Genomic DNA, 20,631 nt, shown 5'->3' with positions numbered 1-20,631 from the left:
CTGGCCCCAAAGTCCACCTTCGGCATTCCCTGGGGACCTCGCTGCTCTGTTCCCTTGCTGTTCTGTTGCACCCCCTTAGTGTTTTGCCTTGATGTGGCAGGATCAGTTTGGGCGCAATTCGGTCCTTTCTGTGGACTGGCTGCTCTAATCGGGAACATCGTCCGCACGGCCTGGTGTGTCGTGATGTGCTCCACTCTCTCCTCCTCCCCTTTCATCTGCTCCCATGTGCTCTGATCAGATATGTCCCTTTCCCAGAGCTGCAGATTAAATGGCCTCCTTTGAAATAAATTCTTCTGGGGGGAGAGGCAGGTGTCCACGTAGTAGTTGGGATTGGGGCCGGCTCCTCGGGGATGTTTTCTTAATATTCAATTACTCCTTGATATAAAGCTCTTTCTGACACATATTTGAGGGTCTATGGATTAGTTTCTCTAGTCAACTCGGCCTAGGATTCTGTCCTAAGGCTGGAGTCGCTAGAGCAGCAAATCTAGTGTCCCCAGGAAATGGCTCACACAGTCATAGAGGCTCGCTAGTTCCAGGCTCTGCGTCAGTTACCAGGCTTGGGGCTTCTTCAGACTCACACGGCTGCACAGGCTGGTAAACCCAAAAGCAGCAGATCATCTGGCAGGTTGCTGCTGACTCCCAGGATTGACAGGTAGTACAAGAGGCTCAAGTCCGAAGAACTGAGGTCAGGTGAGGCACCAGATGCAGAAGCAAGACCAACCAAAAACAAGCAAGTTTTTTCAGAACATCCACATATATTGGAAGCAGGCCACCGCCTTGAGCTCACGCCCTTTCGGTGGACTGCTCATAGCAGATTCTTTCATGTTTTAGTGTGTTAAGGTAAGACTTTCATTGTCAAAAACAAATTATTGCACAATTCTTCTTAAGAGGATTCAACGATTAAATTGTATGATATATGAGTTATAGGCCAATAAAACTATTTTTAGATAATGTCTTGAAGTTGTACCCCTATGTTTTTTTTCTTAGTGTCTTGGTTTTATTTCTTATATTTTAACCATTAGTTCATTTTGAGTCAATATTCATAACATTATGAGTATACATCCTACTTCATTATTTTACATGTAGAAATCTAGGTGTCCGGACATCATATCTTGAAGGGCCATTCTTCCCCCATTAAACTGTCTATGGGGTGTGGAAAACCAACTGGCGATGTGTCTTTTGAGTCCCTAGTTGTACGTGGTCACTCTCCTGTAGGCTCCTCCTTGTTTGCCTCCTATCAGTGTCTGAGAGTGACTTATATTCAAGATCAATTTGTCTAAAGAATTGGTGATAGGATTTTTAAGGTGTGATATGATTATGATTTAAAATTTTTTTTCACTGTGATCTGAGTGAATGTTTACGAAGCAAACTGGTTTTCCATTCAACACTTCATATTCATTTTGTTTTGTGACATTCACTGTAATCGAACTCTGTGCACTTGCTCCCTGGTTGGAAATAAGCATCCGAGCTTCCCTTTATCATGGAAGAGCAGGGGAGGGATTAGGCAAGGAGAAAACAAGATTGTGCATAATTGTTGCATTCTTATTACACACAGATTCGTTATACTATTTTCTGTTATGTCTGTTTGTTTTTCACTTTTCATAAAATTGTTAACAAAGCTAAGAAATACATGTAAGCTGAAGCTTCCTTAAGCCTATCCTTGCAGATACAAACCCTGTAAACTTAACAGTTATCCCTTCCCTCACATTTCTTTATCCTCAAGATGGATCCAACTCCTGAACTGTTTCTGGTCCTTTAAGTCAGCAGGCTGAGCCTCCTGGAAGGACTGGCTGCGCTGATGCTGCCCTGCTGGTGTGATGTGCGGGTGAACCTGGCCAGCCTGCTGGAGCAAATGGAAGGGATGCCACAGCTTATCAAACTTGGGCTGAAAAACTGGAGACTCACAGATTCAGAGCTTAGCGTTTTAGGTAGGTACAAAGTTCTTAAGATAACGGGATTTTTATTTTATTTCTAACTCCTGTTCATACCTCTGAGGAACCCTTGATGGCACAGCGGTGAAAGTCCTTGGCTGCTAATTAAAAGGTTGGAGGTTCAAACCAACCCGCTACTGACTGCTCAGGAGAGAGGTGTGGCTGTCAGCTTCCATGAAGATTCATAACCCGGGAACCCCTCAGGGACAGTTTTAGTCTGCCTTCTCGGGTAACTGTGAGTTGGAATTGAGTCAAAGTCGTGCATGTTTCATGATGCTTCGAGGCGCCCTGGTGATGCAATGGTTAAGCACCTGGCAGTTGGAACTCACCTAGAAGCTGACAGGAAAGCGACCTGGTGACACACTTCGGGCAGGATGATGGCCTAGGAAACCCTGTGAACCAGCTGTCAGCTGTCACACTGAGTCACTGTGAGGGAGAGTTGGCTTGGGGACACCTGTCGATAACAACACTAGTGCTTCACGTTCTATATCCTTCCTACCCTTCCCTTAGCCCACTCCGATCTGTCTACTCTGCCCGCAGCCACAAGATAGTACCATGCTGAGGATCATTCTTTCAGGCCTCTTCTCTAGGTTGGGTGCTAGAGACCAATGGCTTCCACGACAGACTAATTACCTGGCTAATCCTCTCTCTCAGGTATCCTCATCCTTTAACAAAACACACTGCCAGTGAGTCAGTTCTGACTCATGGCAACCCTGTCGGGCCGGGTTGAACTTCCCCTGTGGGTTTCTGAGACTTTAACTCTTCATGGGAGTATAAAGCCTCATCTTTAACGAAAGGAGAGGCTAGTGGTTTCAAACTGCTGACCTCACAGGAAGAAGCCTAACACGTAACCACTACACCATTGAAATGACATATACATTTTAAGGAGGTCTTAAGGGAGTATATAGGAGCCCTGGTAGTAAATGGTTATGATTTGGGCTGCTCATTGTAGGGTCAGCAATTCGAAACCACCAGCCTCTCTGAGGGCAAAAGATGAGGCTTTCTGCCACCATGAAGAGTCAGTTCCCAACAGAAAAGTGAGTGGAGGGAGACGTCGGACAGTGTAAGACATGACAAAATAATAATAATTCATAAATTATCAAGGGTTCATGGGGGTGGGGGGTGAGCTGATACCCAGGGCTCAAATGAGTTGATACCAAGGGCTCAACAAATGCTTTGAGAATGATAAAGGCAACAAATGTACAAATGTGCTTGACACAATGGATGGATGGATGGATTGTGATAAGAGTTGTACGAGCCCCCAATAAAATTATTTTTTTTAAAAAAGAAGGAAAAACAATCAAGAGCTAGTCTCCAAAACTCACAGGGGCAATTCTACCTGGTCCTATAGGTTCAATATAGGAGTCGGCACTGACTCGATGGCAGTGAGTTTGGATTTGGAAGGGAGCATAGAGAATTAGAATTTCACATGCAATAAGCATTTTTTTTAAAAACAGAAGTTTTTCAGCTTCTTTCAAATCTTTATGAAAGTAGTTGCTTACTTCTGCCTACTTTGGAGACTGGCCATTGAGACCAGAGAAGATCATGTGTTTCATAAAGAGTTTCCGACAAATTCACTCTGGCCTGACCCCTGCTGAAAATGTGCATGTTCACCCCACATATGCGGAATCATAATCCACATTTTAACAAAATCCACAGATGTTTTTATGAACATCCCCAAGAATCACCTGGGGATCTATAATGTTTAATGAAATAAGAATGAGCGGGGTAGTAATTCATACTTTAATTCCCTTATGCCTCTGGCCTCCATTTGTAAATAAAGAAACTACACATACCAGAAGGCAGCTACATTCTGGAACTAGAGCTGTAGGTATATGTGCTAAAATGCAGATAAGAAATGAGTTCAGAAGATGAACACCTCAGTAGCAGTAACTAATTCATTCTTAGAGTCTTTTTAAGTATTAATGAAATTGTTATTACAGCTCTAAAAATGATAACCATTGTCCTCCTCATTGTATAACGACACAGAGGCACAGGATGCTTGTCAGCCTAAAGCAGAGACAAGGACTAGAGACAGGAAAGGAGGAGGCAATAAAAGGGGAAAGTGTAGGTGTGGCCACTCTCTCCGTCCAGCTCCTTCCTCTTCCACTACACGCTAAAAACAGTCTGTTTGGGCTTGACGTAAAAGCTGCAGGATGAAAACTCCAATGTCCTCTGTCTTTATTCTCGAACCGGATGAAGAGCCCACTGTCCGTGAAGCTTCTCCAGAAGTTCTACCTCTGTGCAAAGGCGGATGTACTGACTTTGGAGACAGATAGACCTACCCTTTCCAACGGATGGTTATTGAGCCTGTAGCAACTTAGTTAAACTTTCTGAGCCTCCATTCATTCGTCTTTCAAATGAGGATAATTTCAATTACTACTACACTAGCAATTATTGTCCTAATCCATAATTGTGCCAATATCTGTAAAGTAAGAAGCTTGACATTGAGTCATTGCGCATGCTCAAGAAATGGTACTATGATTATCTTCTGTAGGCTTCAACAAGAATCAGATAGGGCAGCGGTTCTCAATCTGTGGGTCACGACCCCTTTGGGGGTCGAACGACCCTTTCACTGGGATCGCCAGATTCATAACAGTAGCAAAATGACAGTGATGAAGTAGCAACAAAAATAATTTTATGGTTGGAGTGGGAGGTCACCACAACATGAGGAACTGTATTAAAGGGTCGTGGCATGAGGAAGGTTGAGAATCACTGAGATAGTTATCTTCCTTAAAAAAAAAAAAAGTATTTCTTTGCCTACTGAATAAAAGAGAAACTCTTCAGTTTGGGTGTGTATGACCCTTCAGAACTGAGCCTCCATTCGCCCCTCTACACGTCCATCTTCAGCCACACCTCCACTCTTTTTTTTTTTTTTAATTTAATTTTATTTTTTTCACACCTCCACTCTTAAGTGGAGGGTCCCTCCGCATGATCTCATGGCTTTCTACGTGCATTCTCTCCATCAGGTGCTTTTGATGTGTCAATTCTCACTATTGAAGATGGAATCTTTGAGGTCAAATGCACAGCTGGAGGTACCCATTATAAGGAGACAACTTGGAAAACAATGGCTGTGTTAGACCAGGTTGACTAGAGAAACAAATCTAGGGACACTCATCTGTATAAGAGAGAGCTTGCTATCAAGAAGTAATTATATATCAAGCAAATTATATATCCCAGCCCAGTTCCAGATCAAGTCCATAAGTCCAATATTAGCCCCTAAGTCTGATACTAGTCCATAAATCCCTCTTCAGGCTCACACAGCCACATGCAATGATGTAGATTCAGCATGCAGGGAGATCAAAGTCTTGTGGATCCAGTGGTGGCTGCATCACAGGGCTCAAAGGGCTCAGCATGGCTCTGGCAGCTCTCCCAGTGACTCAACAGCAGTAAGGTGAAGGGAGAGAGAGAGAGAGGAAGTTCCCAGATTCCTGCTTGTGTGAAAGCCACACCCACCAGGAGGTCCCATCAGGCAGTGACCTGATTGACAGGCTAGATTCCACCCATATCTTCTTATGGGTGCCATCTTGGCACCAAAAAAACCTAATTTTCACAATGGCCAACAATTTCGTGGCTGAGTTCCAGTATAAGAAGACATCAGTGAGCATAAGAGAGCTGTCCACTGTCTACCTGCTGCTTGTGGACATGCCAAGCTCACACTCTTCCGGCATTCCGGCCAGTTTCAAGATTGGCTCTGTATGAAGGAATCGACCTTTCCACCTCTATTATTGGGAGTTATTTGAAGAATGGAAGAATTGAATGCTGGCCTGGGCACCCTGGATGCTGTGGAGAAAGCCCTGGGGCAAGTTAGACAAGTCACAGATCCATGACATAGTCCTGGTGGGTGGCACTACACATAGTCCCAAGATCCAGAAACTTCTTTAGGATTTCGTCAATAGAAAAGAATGAAATATGTGCAGCAATCCCGATGAAGCTGTTGCTTATGTTCAGTTGTCCAGGCAGCCATCTTCTCTAGAAACAAGTCTAAAGTGTTCAGTGTGTACTGCTCTTGGCTGTCACGCCTCTTTCCCGTGGGTGTCAGTCATGCTGGCTGGAGTCATGACTGTCCTTCTCAAGCATAGCACTAACTCCTCCTACCATGCAGACACAGGCTTTCAAAACCTACTCGGACAGCCAGTTTTAAGGGCTCCTTCAGCTTACACCATAACCAACGATAACAACCTACTTGGCAAGTTTGGGCCCACTAGCATACCACCTGCACCAGGTAGTGTTCCTCAGATTGAAGTCACTTTTCAGAGCGATGCAAGTGGCATTCTCAGTGTCTCTGCTATGGGTGAGGACACTTGCAAATAGAATAAGATTACCATCACTGATGACAAGGGTCACGTGAGTCAGGACATTGAATGTGGAGTGCAGGAAATTGACCCGGACAAAGCAGAAGATGAGAGACAGTGGGACCAGCTGTCCTCTGGGGATTCACTTGGATTTTCACTCACATGAGAGGGATGATTGAAGATGAAACGGTTCCAGACGAAATCAATAATGAGAACAAACAGAAGATTCTTGACAAGTGAAATGAAATCATTACAGCCCCCACCACACACAATTACTTGCTGTCTTGATGCTTCAGTCTGTTCCCCGGGTTACTTGGGGCACTAATTCAGAAAACTGAATTGAATAGGCCTTATCAGCTCTAGTTTCTTAGATGTGATGTTCCATTACATTTTCAGCTATTAAATTATACTAATGTATTCATTTATCATCCTAGTTTTAAATAGGAAAATCCAAATCCACAAATTATAGGATAAATCAGAAAATCATACCCAGTGCCAACAGGAAGCAAACAAAAAGCACAACATGATCAAACAAAACAGAGAAAAACATCACTCAAAAAGAAAGCAGAAAATATTAAAAATTAACTCAAAAATGGGTCAAAAGGGAGATCAAATGATAAGGTGTTATATTGATTTAATGTTTATATAATTTCTGCCATAATTGATCTTAAACTGCTCTCTATCTGGTAGCAAGGTAGCATACTCCACAGCCATGGACTATGGTCAAGGGGAATTCACAGGGGCTTAATCCATGTGAGGTTTATGCAGTAGCAATGAAAATAAATTTATGGTTGGGGGTCACCACAACATGAGGAACTTTTTTAAAGGGTCACGGCATTAGGAAGGTTGGGAACCTACTGCTGCAAATGAATTTTGGGCTTCCACTGTCATCCATAGCCTTCGACAAACTAGGTGTTCAGAATTTAAGCTCTGATACCATTCCTTCCTTTAGATATGGATTTTGTTATTTATAATCCTTGGCTTACACAGGTCAGTAGCAGTTTTAAAAGTTGAACTGCTATACTAAATTCCTGGGCATTCTCAATACTTGAATATGTACACAGGGAAAGAGTGTATCATTGTACTTGATTAGCACTGCATTATAAGTGGAAATGCTCTATCTTAACTAAAGCTATATTTAAAACTGGCAACAACAATAAAAAGTTTGTGGGAAAAACTCACTATCTTTGAATTCTACTTTTGCCACAAACTTTTTGAACCCCCCTGGCACAGTACTATATATTTCCACAAGATGAACACACCTTCATAATTAGCATCTAGTTCAAGCAAGGAATGATGAACGGGTCCACAGCTCCCTCATCCCCAAACGTGACCACAGACCTCATCTCTATCACCAGTTTGTGTTTTCTAGGACTGTCTTACAATGGTCCCCAAACTAGTGGGGAACTATGCTCAGAAGTCTTTAGAAGGTCCCTTCTTTCTTTGTTTTGTTTTTTTAAAATACTTTTATTGGGGGCTCTTACATCGCTTTTCACAATCTATGCATTCATCCAGTGTGTCAAGCACATTTGCGCACATGCTGCCATCATCATCTTCAAAACATTATCTTCCCACTTGAGTCCCTGATATCAGCTTCCCATTTCTTCCCCCTCCCTCCCCCGCTCACCCTCCCTCACGAACCCTTGATAAGTTATAGATTATTTTTTCCATATCTTCCATCGTCCTCCGTCGCCCCTCACCCACTTTTCCATTGTTCATTCCCCTGGGAGGATTCTAAATTGATCCTTGTGATTGATTCCCCCATTCTCCCCTCACCCTCCCCTAGTCCTCCTGGTATCTCTACTCTCATTGTTGGCCCTGAGGGGTTTATCTATCCTGGATTCTCTGTGTTTCCAGCTCTTATCTGTAGCAATGTGCATGCTCTGATCTAATCCAATTTGTAAAGTAGAATTGAGGTCATGATAGTGGGGTGAAGGAAGCACCAAAGAACTAGAGGAAAGTTGTGTGTTTCACCGGTGCTACACTACACCCTGACTGGCTCATCTCTGCCCTGTGACCCCTCTGTGAGGGGATGTCCAATTGTCTACAGATTGGCCTTGGGTCTCTACTCCATTCCCCTCTCCCCCATTCACCCTGGGTATGGTTTTATTCTGGGTCTTATATGCCTGGTACCTGATCCCATCGACACCTCATGATCACACAGGCTGGTGTGCTTCTTCCATGTGGGCTTTGTTGCTTCTCAGCTAGATGGCCACTTGTTTATCTTCAAACCTTTAAGAGTAACAAAATAAAGATTAAAATCTGGGCACCATCAGCTTTCTTCACCACATTTGCTTATGCACACATTTGTCTTCAGCAATTGTGTCATGAAGGTGAACATCACAGAATGCCCGACTGTTAGAACAAAATGTTCTGTGCTAAGGGATTACTTGAGTCGAGGCCCAATGTCCATCTGTAACCTTAATTCTTAACATATAGATGAGTACATAGTTCTATTCCCCTCTCATTATATATATATATATATATTTACATATGTACATTCCTGTATTTAAACTTCTATAAATGTCCTTTGCCTCCTGGTTCTTTCCTCTACTTCCTTTTTACTTTCCTCTTGTCCCACCATCATGTTCGGCCTTCATTCAGGTTTAGTAATTCCTCATTGTTACATTGTTACATTGCCCTTGATTAAGCCCCAAGAGGCATCCTACGACCTTCCTTCCATTGATTTATTTATTTTTTCCTTCCATTGATTTAGTTCACTTGTTGTTCCCTTGTCCCACCCGCCAACCCCACTTCCTTTCTCCCACCTCTCCTTCTCCCATACCCCCCGCCCAACCATTGGTCCCATTCTTTCCCTCTCCAAATTATTTATTCCGCCTATCTTATCTAGATAGACATGCAGATACATTAATAAGTGCAAAAATCAGGCAAAGCCAAATAAAAGGAAGTCAAAACCAACAAAACAGCAACAACAGCAAAAAAACAAAATAGCAATAACAAAAAGCCACTGACAAAAATGGAAAAGCCTATAAATAGTTTGAGGTCTGTTTGTTGGCCTTTGCAAGTGTTTTCCAGTCGAGTCCGATGGGGTGCCATACTGTCTCCAAAGTCTACTTTTGGTATTTCTGGGGGGTTTTCATCACTCTGCTCCCCTTGCTGCTCTGCGGCATGCCCTCAGTGCCTCGCCCCAGTGTGATGGGGCCGGACTGTGCACTATTCCCACCCTGTGTCTCCAGTGTTGTCCCCCACAGCACCATGGTTCAGCGAGGGATGCCGTGTCCTGTGGTGGGGCCAGCCCTACAGTCCTCCCCATGCATTGTCTGTTCTGAGCAGGAACATCATCCTTGGGGCTTGGTGGACCAGGATGTCCTCTCCTCCCTCTCCATCCCTTTGCGTTTTTCCCATGTCCTCTAATCGGACGCACCCCTCTCCCCAAGCTGTACCCCCAATGCTGTCCTCTGAAGTGCATTCTTCTCAGGGGGCTTTCTTCCTTTCTTGTTTACAGAAGGTCCTTTCTTATTTCTTCTACTTCTTTGCCTTAGGAGTTCCTTCATTCATAGCTGCTTCTTCATGTGGCCAACTGTCCTCCAGCTCTGAGCCTTTCTCCTCTTTCAAACATGTCTCACGCTGATTGGATTAGTGTCTGCTCTACTCCACTGTGCCCTGAAGTCAATTCAAGTGATAACCTCTTCAAAGACCCTATTTGAAAACATGATCATGTTCACAGGTATCAGGGATTAGAACTTACATATATTTGAGGGAAAGGAGGCCCCAATTCAAACTATTATAGGTTTGTCTTGACTGTTTTGGGACTTTACATAAATGGAATCATACAGCATGTATTCTTTTGAATGCTTCTTTCTCTGAATATTGTATGTGTGAAGTTCCACCATCCTATTGAGTGGAGATGTAGTTTAGTCACTCTCATTGTTGTGAAAGATTGTGTTGCACAAACAAGTGGTAGTTAGGTGCATCGAGTGGATTCCCACACATAGAAACCCCATGCGACAGAACAGAACGTCCCCCTAGGGTTATATGTAGATTACCAGGTCTTCCTTTACAGAGCTGCTAGGTGGATTAGAACCACCAACCTATCAGCTAGTAGCCTAGTACTTAACTGTTGCACCACCAGGGCTCTTATTATGCTACACATATCGTAATGAATTCTTAATTCTACTATGAGAGATATTTGATTCATTCCCAGTTTTGAATTCTGTGAACAGTACTGCTATGAACATTCTTATGCATGTCTTTTGTGAACATCTGGATACATTTCTGCTGGTTATAGACCTGGGAGTGGAACTTGAATTGTTAGGAATTGTTAGGAATGAGGAGAGATTCCATTTTAGTAGCTATGTCAAACACTTTTTAAGATCCTTGTATCCTATTCATGTTTTTTTTTAATGACTTTCGATACTACATACAGAGAGAACTCCATTTTTATTCTAATATGGTCTGAATTTAGAAGATGTGTTCATATGTCTATTTGCCCCATCATGAGCTCTTTGAGGACACGGTACAAGCCACTGGTCCTTGTATTAAATGTACATTCAGCAGTGGCTCCTTGCATGAACGAACAAATGAACTTATAGGAGATCTACAATTTGTCCTGAGGAGTAAGCTAGAGGCTCAGTTTTTATAGACTCTAGCTTTGCTACTAGTAAATGCTGTCTTCTTTCATCCAAAACATTATATACACGTATATGAATTTGTAACTTCTTTATAACATCCAAATTGACCAACTGCTTGAACTGAAAGCCTCTTCCTGAAGTTCCCTGGGCCTCATTCCGAATAGCTCCTTGGCTCAGATACAGCTTAGGGATTTCCATCTCCATTTAGTGATGACAGACAAGATACAATATGCCTGGAGATGGGAGAACAGATGTGGACTGGTAATAAGAGATGGGAGTCTAATAAAATAAAGGCTACATAGACATAGGGAGGGATGCTGTCATCGAATAGCAATGTGTGATGTGATACAGACTGGCTGAGACACACACTTTAGAGCTATCGGAGGAATTTTGAGAAAGGACTCTTTTTACCAAAGATTTTAGACACCTTCTAACTTTAACTGAAACCTGCCTCTCCTCCTTAGCCCTCTTTAAATAATCACTTTTAATTCCCCCACTTCCCCATCCCCACCCCACCCATGTCTCTCAGAGTACAGAGGAAAGGTCAGCTTCTCTTTCATTTTCCCAGTAAGTCTAGTCCACTCCTTTTCCAAAGTCATAGAAAATCCCTGTTTCAGGAGGCTTCCCTCACTGCCTTTGAGTCTATTCTGACTTACTGCTGCCCAGAGGGGAGAGTAGAGTTGCCCCCCAGGTTTCCAAGGCTGTACATTGTTAAGGGAGCAGATAGCCTCATCTTTCTCCCACGGAGCAGCTGGTGGTTCGCAACTGCTGACCTTGTGGTTCAAAGTCTGACTTAAAGCCTACTATGCCACAAGGACTCCTTGAGGCGTAAGCCACTTACTTAGGCTATTTTCTTTCTCTTCCCATGACTATCAACCATGAACTAGTGTTGCCTTTTCTTGTTCACTAAAATCTTTGGCTACTGTCTTTCGGAATTCCTCACCCTTCACCTCCTCTCATCCTAGAGGACCTCATGCAACCCCACCCCACCCCACGTGAAATCCCTTAGCCAACATGCTAGATCTTTCTCTTCTCTCACCTTCCTTTCCACTCGCCTTCATCCTGCAAGATCACACGTCACCTGTGTAATTCACTTTAGACTCTGCTGTCTCTGAGAGATTAAATTCAGACAACCTACTCTCCAAGCACAGCCTCCTCTATGTCCACGTTATGTACCTGATGATTCCTACTAATCAAGAGTTCTTTTACTTCATTGAGAAGTTCTGTCCATTGAACCTACTATTTCTACCTGGTCATCAGTCCCCTTTTTATCTTAAGTGCACTTCTCACCCAGCTTATATTCCATCATCCATTCATATGCTCTTCCCACTAACTGACACTCTCACGGCCCATAGTATCTCACAAGTCAATTCAGGCAGTGGCATTGAGTGACGGATCTGTGTAATAGATGCAATGGTGAGATGAAGGAGCTGTAACGCGAGAAGTCTCTAATTAAAGGAAGACTAACCTAATGAGATGCAGGGAGAAAATGAGACATGGCATACAAGGTATGAAATCAAATATAGCGGCTGGGGTGTACCTTCCTGACACAACTCCAAGTCTACATTGTCCCCAATTCTCTACTTTTTCTGCAGCTCCATTCAGGCTATTTGGCAGATAGGTATGTTATGAGTTCATAGTGCTAAGTTTTAACAAAATGCTTTAGAATTAAATGATAAGAAAACACCACATACTAAAATCTGTGTCATGCAGCAAAAGCAAAGCTTGAAGGGAATTCTCATAGCCTTAAAGACTCATGTTAGAAAAGAAAAAAGACCAAAAATGAATGAGTTACATTTCTAGTTTACGAAACAAGCAAGCTCATCTCAAGTTAATAAGCCTACCAGGATAAATCACTGAAATAGAAAACAAAAAATATATATAGTTAGAGAGGATTAGCAAGGCTTCAAGTCAGGTCTTTAAAAATGAGTAACAAAATACAGATAAAAATCAAGTAACGCTGATCAAGAAAGAGTGACATCAATAATTAACTTAAATCGAGACATAAGCACACAAATACTTATAGCTGCTTTACTCATATTTGCTAAAATTTACTCATATTTGACAAATAGGAATAAAGCTTTATATAGAAACTATGATTTGGGCTTTCTACGGAAAGCTTTCTTCCTGTTTTTCCACCGTGCTTGTTCACGTCTGTGCTCAATCTGTTCTTTCAAGGGAACGCATCCCAAGGTCGAGGATCTAGGGTCTATCCCACACATACCTGGGGGGATACACTCTGGTCCACGACAGGGGTGGAATCTGTTCTGAGTCAAGGGCAAGGAGCATTTTCACGAAGAGCATGGCATGCTGGGACTCACAGGGCGAAGAGGCAGAGGCAAAAAGGCCAGGCAATGTAAGAGTGAGCTGGGAAACCCCTCCCTATGGCAGGTGAAAGGGAGCGCTGTGGGGTACGGGTTGGACTCCTTACGGCACCCCCGCGGCCCGTTCCGTGGGAGAAAGAGGAGGCTGACTGCTCCCAGAAAGATGTATCAAGTCAGAAGCCTTAAATAGGGACCCTATGAGCTGCAGTCGATTCGAATGGCTGTGGGTTTGGTTTGGGGTTTTTTAATGGGAAGAAGTGAATTAGCTAGGTGGGGCACCGATGACGCTGGTGTAACAGAGACCCAACTATACAGGGTCTGCAGGACATGGGACTTTATTCCCTCTCAGGTGACAGTCCAGAAGTGATCAGGCAGACAGATGGGGTAATTTTGCTCTGTGTCGTCTTTTTTCACCCGCCCCTCCCTTCCCTACGCTCTCCTCCTTGTCTCTGTCGTGAGGTCACTGCCATAGGAGCACTTAAACCCTGTGGAAGAAAAGTGGAAGGAGGGCGATTGTTCTTGTTCAATGTGACACGGAAGTTGCACACATCATTTCTGCCCACATTTCCATAGGGGAAAAACAGCTGCATCTACCTACAAGGGAGCTGTGGGTGACGGAGTCTCAGTGGTCCTAGATGAAGCTACAAATCCAGGACCATGGGATAAGGAGAGAGACATTTGATAATAAACTGTCTGCTTCTCTGCAAGGAAAGCGCAGTCGAGAAAGAATGGTCCAGAAACAGCCGTGTGGTGTGCAGCAGCACTAGCCATAGGGAAGAGCTATGGAGGCAGCCCCCTGCACCTGGGCCTCCCTGCCTGCATTGGCACACTCTTGCCTTACACATCTTGCCTCCGGTCAGGCGGGACACGTTCACTTCATGTACCTCCATAGAACACCCTAAAGAGCTTTGTAAAACCCAGACCCTTTGAAGGTGATAGGAATAATGGCTGACATTAATTGGAATGAACACTGCACACCATACCCCGCACATCCATGCACTGAACAAACATATACAAGGCCACATAGTGGATAGTGACATGTCCCACACCTGCTCAGCAGGAGCTAGTAAACAGCCTGGCTGCACGTGGGTAAAGTATACCGACATGGCCCTCCACCTGTACAAGCTGTTCAGATAACAATGACCGTTCCCACCTGGAGTCCTCTTCACCGGTGGCAGAGGGTGCATAGTCGTGGTTTGTTCGCTTTATGATTGCCAGTTGAACTTGAACTCTTCAGACTCCTGTTGCATTTTGTACATGGGGAATCCATAGTCTTCTACCCTGAGAGAAAACCTTTCTGCAGAAAGTGTCTCTTGAATCCTGAATATATCATACTGTGACGCAGCATCGTGACCTCCCAACAACACACGTGTGGTTCTGACTCAACAGGACATGGGCTTATGTGCAACTGAACAAAAGCCTGCCTGGTCCTGCACTGTTCTCTCATTTTTTGTTACGTATGAATCCATTTTCACAGTCACGGCATCAGTCCATCTCCTGGAGGGGCTTCCTTTTGTTCTTTTACTCTACCGAGCACGCTGTCCTTTTCCAGGGACAGGTCTCTCCTGGTAACATGTACACAGTCTGGGAGGCAAAGTCCCATCATCATTGCTTCGAAGGAGCATTCCAAGACAGATTTGCTTGTTCTTCTAATAGGTGGTATGTAGTATATGGTACTTTCAATATTCTTTGCCAACACCATAATTTAAATGCATCAATATTTCTTTAGTCTGACTTATTCATTGTCCAACTTTCACGTGCATATAAGGCAAACGAAAATGTGATGGCTTCGGTTGGGCACACAATAGTCCTTAAAAGGACATGCTTGCTCTTTAATACATTAAAGAGCTCCTTTGCAGCAGATTCACTCAAAGCAATACATACATTGTTTTGTTTCTTGACTGCTGCTTCCTTAAACATTGATTGTGGATCCAAGCAAAAGCATGTCCTTCACAACCTCAATCTTTCCTCTGTTTGTCCTGATGTTGTCTTTTGGTCCAGTTGTGAGGATTTCGGTTTCCTTTACATTGAGTTGCAATCCATACTTAAGACTACAGTCTTCCATTGTCATCCGTAAATACTTCAAGTCCTCCTTTCTTTAAGCAGACAAATTTAGTATGTAACACCATAAACCTCCATGTCAATATGGGCATAACTAAGCTTGCTGGGATGAGCAGATACTGCAGTTTGATCACACAGGCATCCATGTCTTCTGCTATTTGTGGAAGAGAGTTCAGAGTTCGAACATGTAAAGAATCGATCCCTTGCTCAATCGGCCAGAATGCCCACCTCGGTTTCTGAATTAACTACTTACTCTGGAAAGAGAGTAGGGTTGTTACTTTGAACAACATAAGGATCAGGATTCATACCATTTATGTAAACTCCTAGTGTTGTTTGTTGGCCAATTTGCATGGTTGCCTGAGAGGTTTTTCTTCTTGGAAAACTCAGTCCAGTATTATCCAAACTGGTCACAAGGAAATGAAGACCAAAATCAACTCAATCCCATTGCTGTCAAGTAGATTTCAACTCATCACAACCTCATGTGTTACAGAGAAGAAGTGTTCTGTAGAGTTTTGTTGGCTGTCATTTGAATGCGACATCACCAGACTTTTCTCCAGTAGTGCCACTGGATGGGTTCAAACTGCCAACCTTTCCTGTTAGTTGCTGTTTGTTAGAGTAATCCAGCCCCTAACAAACATGGGGGTCCATAGGGTCCATTGTACGGCAATAATATATAAAGATTATAGTAAAGTCATAGGAGATAGGAGAGAAGATATAATAAAGGAGTCAGACACATTTTATGGTAGCATGCTCACATCAGCCCCTCTTGGTGGTCCACGTGGAAGTGCAGGAGAAAGAGAGGAGAAGGAGAGAGAGACTATATTTCTAACCAAGGGTTATATATACTTAAGGGTGTGCAAGCCCCCCTGATTATAGGTAACCACATACATCACTGGAAGGGGTTGTACCACAGGCAATACAGCAATGGGAGGGGGACGATCTAGGGGTGTACATGCAATAGGAAGAGGAGGGATTAGGGGTACACAAGTGACAAGATGGGCAGATCCTAGATTCAAGATGGCAGCCTAACCTTGGTCATCCTGGAGTGGGCTTGCTTAACCTTTTCTTTGGGCTCTCCAGACAAATAATCACTATTATTATCTGTAGGGTGTGAGCCCCACCTACAGTGGGACAGACAATAGTCTGATTGCTCTGGAAGGCTGATGCCTTCAGGGAGAAAACTTCTAAGCAGCTGATTACACAATGAGCTAGCAAGCAGGAGACCACCTGGGGACAAATCTTTCTGCATCCCACAGTTGTTAAGTGCCTTTGCATTGCCTCTGACTCATACTGGCCCGATGTACAACAGAACTAAACACCACCCAATCAGCCACCAGCCTCACATTTATTGTTATGTTCGACTCTATTTTGTAGCCCCTGTGCCAATCCATTCCACTGATTGTCTCCTCTTTTTGACCAACCCTCCACTCTACCAAACACAATGTCCTTCTCTAGTGACTGGTCTTTCCTGATACTATATCAAAAGCATGAGAGGTGAATTCTCATCATTCCTGCTTCCAAGGAGCAATCCAGCTGTGCTACTTCCAAAACAGATGTGTTCAAATGCACGATACACAATTGATGTGTGTATTGATTGTGGTAAGAGTTGTATGAGCCCTTAATAAAATGATAAAAAAAGTTTTAATATTCTTTACCAACTCCATGGGCGCAAACTATTTGCAACACCGAGGTAGCTAATGAACATGAAGAAGCCAGCACTTTTTGTGTGTCAGAAGGACAGGGTGCCTAGCTTTTTTTTGAAGGAGATGCCCTATCCTTCAAGAACTTCCGGAAGAGACTGAAAAAGGAAGCAAATCTTTCAGCACCAAAGGAGGTTCACTAACTCAAGTTTATAGTTAGGAACAAACATCCTACACCCAAGGACGCAATAGGTTGGTGATGCTGGATTCTCTAGAAGAGGAAATGACCTAATATTGATGAAGTTTGACTCCAGTTTTGAAAACAAGTATCAAACATTTCATAGCATCTCTTAAGTTTCACTGTTTAAGTGATGTTCCATTTCTGGGAAAAGTCAAGAAAGGGGAAAATTTACTTCGATGATCTCTGTTTGTCATTCTACTACTTACTCCCCACTCATCAGAGTTCCCTTGCACTTTAGGAAAAGTGTAACAGACTAGAGTCACTACCCTAGCTTTAGAGAATTCTACTCTTCATAAAGCAAAGCGCATATCCAAAGATGGCCATTTCAAAATGTGTGTGTGTGTATACAAGAGAACTCTTTGTCTTGAAAACGGTTTTGTTTCCAACTAACTTATTTCTTTACTCAGGTGCATTTTTTGAGAAGAGCCCTCTGAGAAACTTCCAGCAGTTGGATTTGGCAGGACATTGTGTGAGCAGCGACGGGTGGCTTGCCTTCATGGATGTGTTTGAGAGCCTTCAACAGCTAGTGTTTTTTGACTTTAGCACGGAAGGATTTCTACCTGATGCAGCATTAGTCAGAAAACTTAGCCACGTGTTATCCAAGTTAACTTTTTTGCAAGAAGCTAGGCTTATTGGATGGCAATTTGATGATGATGATCTCAGTGTGATTAAAGGCAGTTTTAAACTAGTAATTTAAATAAAGGACACTCTAAGCCAACAAATGCTCTGAGGGCCTCATTGCTTTCAGTCTGGTTATTTTAAAATGTTTGCTCAGGAGTGACCATGAATTCTTCCTGCTGGTCTACCAAAATCGATCACTACTCACTTGACCCAGAAAACCCCACCATATCATGCAAATCAAGAGGGCTGAATCTTCAGGTCCCTTTTCAGAACACCCATGAAACTGCCCAGGCCATCAAGGGCATACATATCTGGAAAGCCACCAAATATTTGAAAGACATCACTTTGCAGAAGCAGTGTGTGCCCTTCCGACGTTACAATGGTGGAGTTGGTAGGTGTGCCCAGGCCAAACAGTGTTTAGCCCACTGCTTGGCCACGCAGAGTCAGTGGCCCCAAAAGAGTGCTGAATTTTTGCTTCTCATGCTTAAAAATGCAGAGAGCCATGCTGAACTGAAGGGTTTAGATGTGGATTCTCTGGTCATTGAGTACATCCAAGTGAACAGAGCTCCCAAGATGCGCCACGGAGCTCATGCTCGGGTCAATCCATAGACCAGCTCCCCTGCCACACTGAGATGATCCTGACTGAAAAGGAACACATTGTTCCTAACCCAGAAGATGGGGTTTCACAGAAGAAAAACATCTCCCAGAAGAAACAGAAGAAGCAAAAACCTATGGCCTGGTAGTAAATTAAGCTTAAAGTAAAAGTTGAAAACATATGTTTGCTCATATAGTCCAAGAGTCTAAAAGCACACCGACTCCATGACAATGCGTCCAACACCAAAACATTATCCTTCTCAACAGAGTGATCTTCCCTTAAAAAATATCCCCGTGCACAACAGCCTTCATAGGTAACACCAGAAGAATGCCATATGGAAACCCCACTAAGCCAACATCTCTTAATCTCAAACTCACCTGTCGCAGATTTAAGGAACCGACTTACTCCCTTTGACTTAAGGCTGAAATGCCCTATTGTGAGAAGCAGATGACTGACGTCTCAAGGCTACGGAATTGGTGGTTATTGGACTTTGTTTCCCATCTCTTGCTTTGAGAATTCCCAGTGAATGGTGACCCAAGACTAACAACTATATATTTACTATTTTAATGCTCTCCTTGCTTTCTTATAAAATATAGTAGTCTGGCATACTTACCTGGCAGGGGAGACACCACAATCAGGAAGGTGGTTTTCCCAGGGCAAGGCTCACCCATTGCACTGCGGGTGTGCCGACCCCTGCGATTTCCCCAGATGCAGAAAACTCAACTGCATAATTTGTGGTAGTGGGGACTGCATCCGCACTTTCCCCTGTGTTAAAAAAAAAAGAAAAAGAAAATATATTAGTCTGGTAGGCATGGTTCTGCCTTTATGAATGTCAATATTATTAAAAGTTTTGCCCTATCACCCACCCCCATTGTTTGTGTAAATAGTGCCCAGTCACTTGAGTTTAATCTGTATAAATCAGTAATTCATGTATTGTGGTATGAAAACCTAGTCTTTTCTCAAGTGCTTGAAATTCTATACCATTAACTAAATTAATGACACTATCAATAGAAATACCTTGTGGCCCAGGAGGATATTTATAATATTCTCTATCATAAAATAATGATGTCTCTAAAGTGAACCAGAAACATATACAAGCCATAAATCTATGAATGGATTTTGGGCTTACACTTAATTACAGCCCCAACCTATGAGCAATGAACCATTATGACATGATCCTACTCAACACGCTTCCTCATGAAGAGATCACCGAAGATATGGGTGAAGAAACCACATTGTGCCCAGGTCAGAAAGAATAGCGTATGGGGTCTTAAAGGCTTGTCTTCAAACAAGCAGCCATCTAAGTGAGGCATCAAGTAAACACACCAACCGGTGTGACCCAAAGAATGTAAATAATAAAATCCAAATCAAAGGAGGGGATGGTATTAGAGCTTGAATTCTGAACATCTGGTTTGCAAAGCTATGGAAGACAACGGAAGGCCAAAATCCATTTGCAGGGTGCCCACATTGGATTAAGGCTCCAGGGAAGGCTCTGTGAGCATAGTGGAGGATGGGACTAGCCTTCCTCTCAGAGAGCATTGCAAAATCTAGGATGGCAGATGCAGTTAGGTTAAAATGTTAACACCTTATCGTTCGGTCTTCTTTTTGACCTATTTTAAAGTTGCTTCAGTTTGAGTATTTTCTGTTTTCTTTTCAATTGAGGTTTGGTCGCTGTTGTTTCCTCATTGAGCTTTTTGTTTGCTTTCTGTTTGTTTTGTATGCTTTTCTGTATATGAAATCCAGGATAGGCAAATCTATAGACAGTAACTGGGTTAATAACTACCAAGGGGCTTGTCAGGGGATGCTGGAGAGAAATGGGGGACTAACAACGAGCATGGGAGAAAATGTTCTGAAATTGATTGTGGTGATGATTGTACAACTCTTGTGAATATGATTGGATGATTAAATTGTATGATAAGTGAATTATATGCCAATAAAATGATTTTTAAAAGCAGACAGGTTGAATACAAATATCACCTGATAATGCTGAGAGTCTTCTGTTATTTACCAGTTAGTGACTAAAATGGTCATCAAAGACATTCTGAGACTGGCCTAAGACTTGCTGTTGTTTGCTTGCTCATGGTCAACAGCTGTTTCCTGTGGTTACCCTGAGACCTGAGTTAATCTAAAACAGTGGTTCTCAACCTTCCTGATGCCGTGACCCTTTAATACAGTTCCTCATGATGTGGTGACCCCGTGTTAGTCTAGGTACTTTAGAGAAGCAAATCCACAGAAACTCATGCATAAGAGAGTTTTATATAAAGGTTAAGTGCACATCAAGAAAACATCCCAACCCAGTGCTGCCCAAGCCCACAAGTCCAACATTAACCC

The 20,631-nt window shown here is 43.0% G+C and overlaps 1 protein-coding gene and 1 non-coding gene across 2 annotated transcripts in view; both read left to right on the top strand.

The window, feature by feature from the left end:
- The window catches only part of NLRC4 (NLR family CARD domain containing 4), a 41,750-nt gene extending 23,969 nt beyond the window's left edge, over positions 1 to 17,781 (top strand). Inside the window, exons 7-8 of the mRNA XM_045287058.1 lie at positions 1,761 to 1,928; positions 17,492 to 17,781. Coding sequence (XP_045142993.1) covers positions 1,761 to 1,928; positions 17,492 to 17,781 — 458 coding nt within the window. The remainder of the gene's footprint in view (positions 1 to 1,760; positions 1,929 to 17,491) is intronic.
- Positions 17,782 to 18,905: 1,124 nt separating this feature from the next.
- LOC115868441 lies at positions 18,906 to 19,067 on the top strand. Its single transcript, XR_004045596.1, has one exon. It is a non-coding gene; the product is annotated as a U1 spliceosomal RNA (small nuclear RNA).
- The last annotated feature ends 1,564 nt before the right edge of the window (positions 19,068 to 20,631 follow it).

This window comes from Echinops telfairi, unplaced genomic scaffold (assembly GCF_000313985.2).
Source record: "Echinops telfairi isolate 266 unplaced genomic scaffold, ASM31398v2 ScPeMD7_10;HRSCAF=50, whole genome shotgun sequence".
In the NCBI taxonomy this organism is placed as follows: Eukaryota; Metazoa; Chordata; class Mammalia; order Afrosoricida; family Tenrecidae; genus Echinops; species Echinops telfairi.
This window is presented reverse-complemented; position numbering and strand designations above follow the sequence as displayed.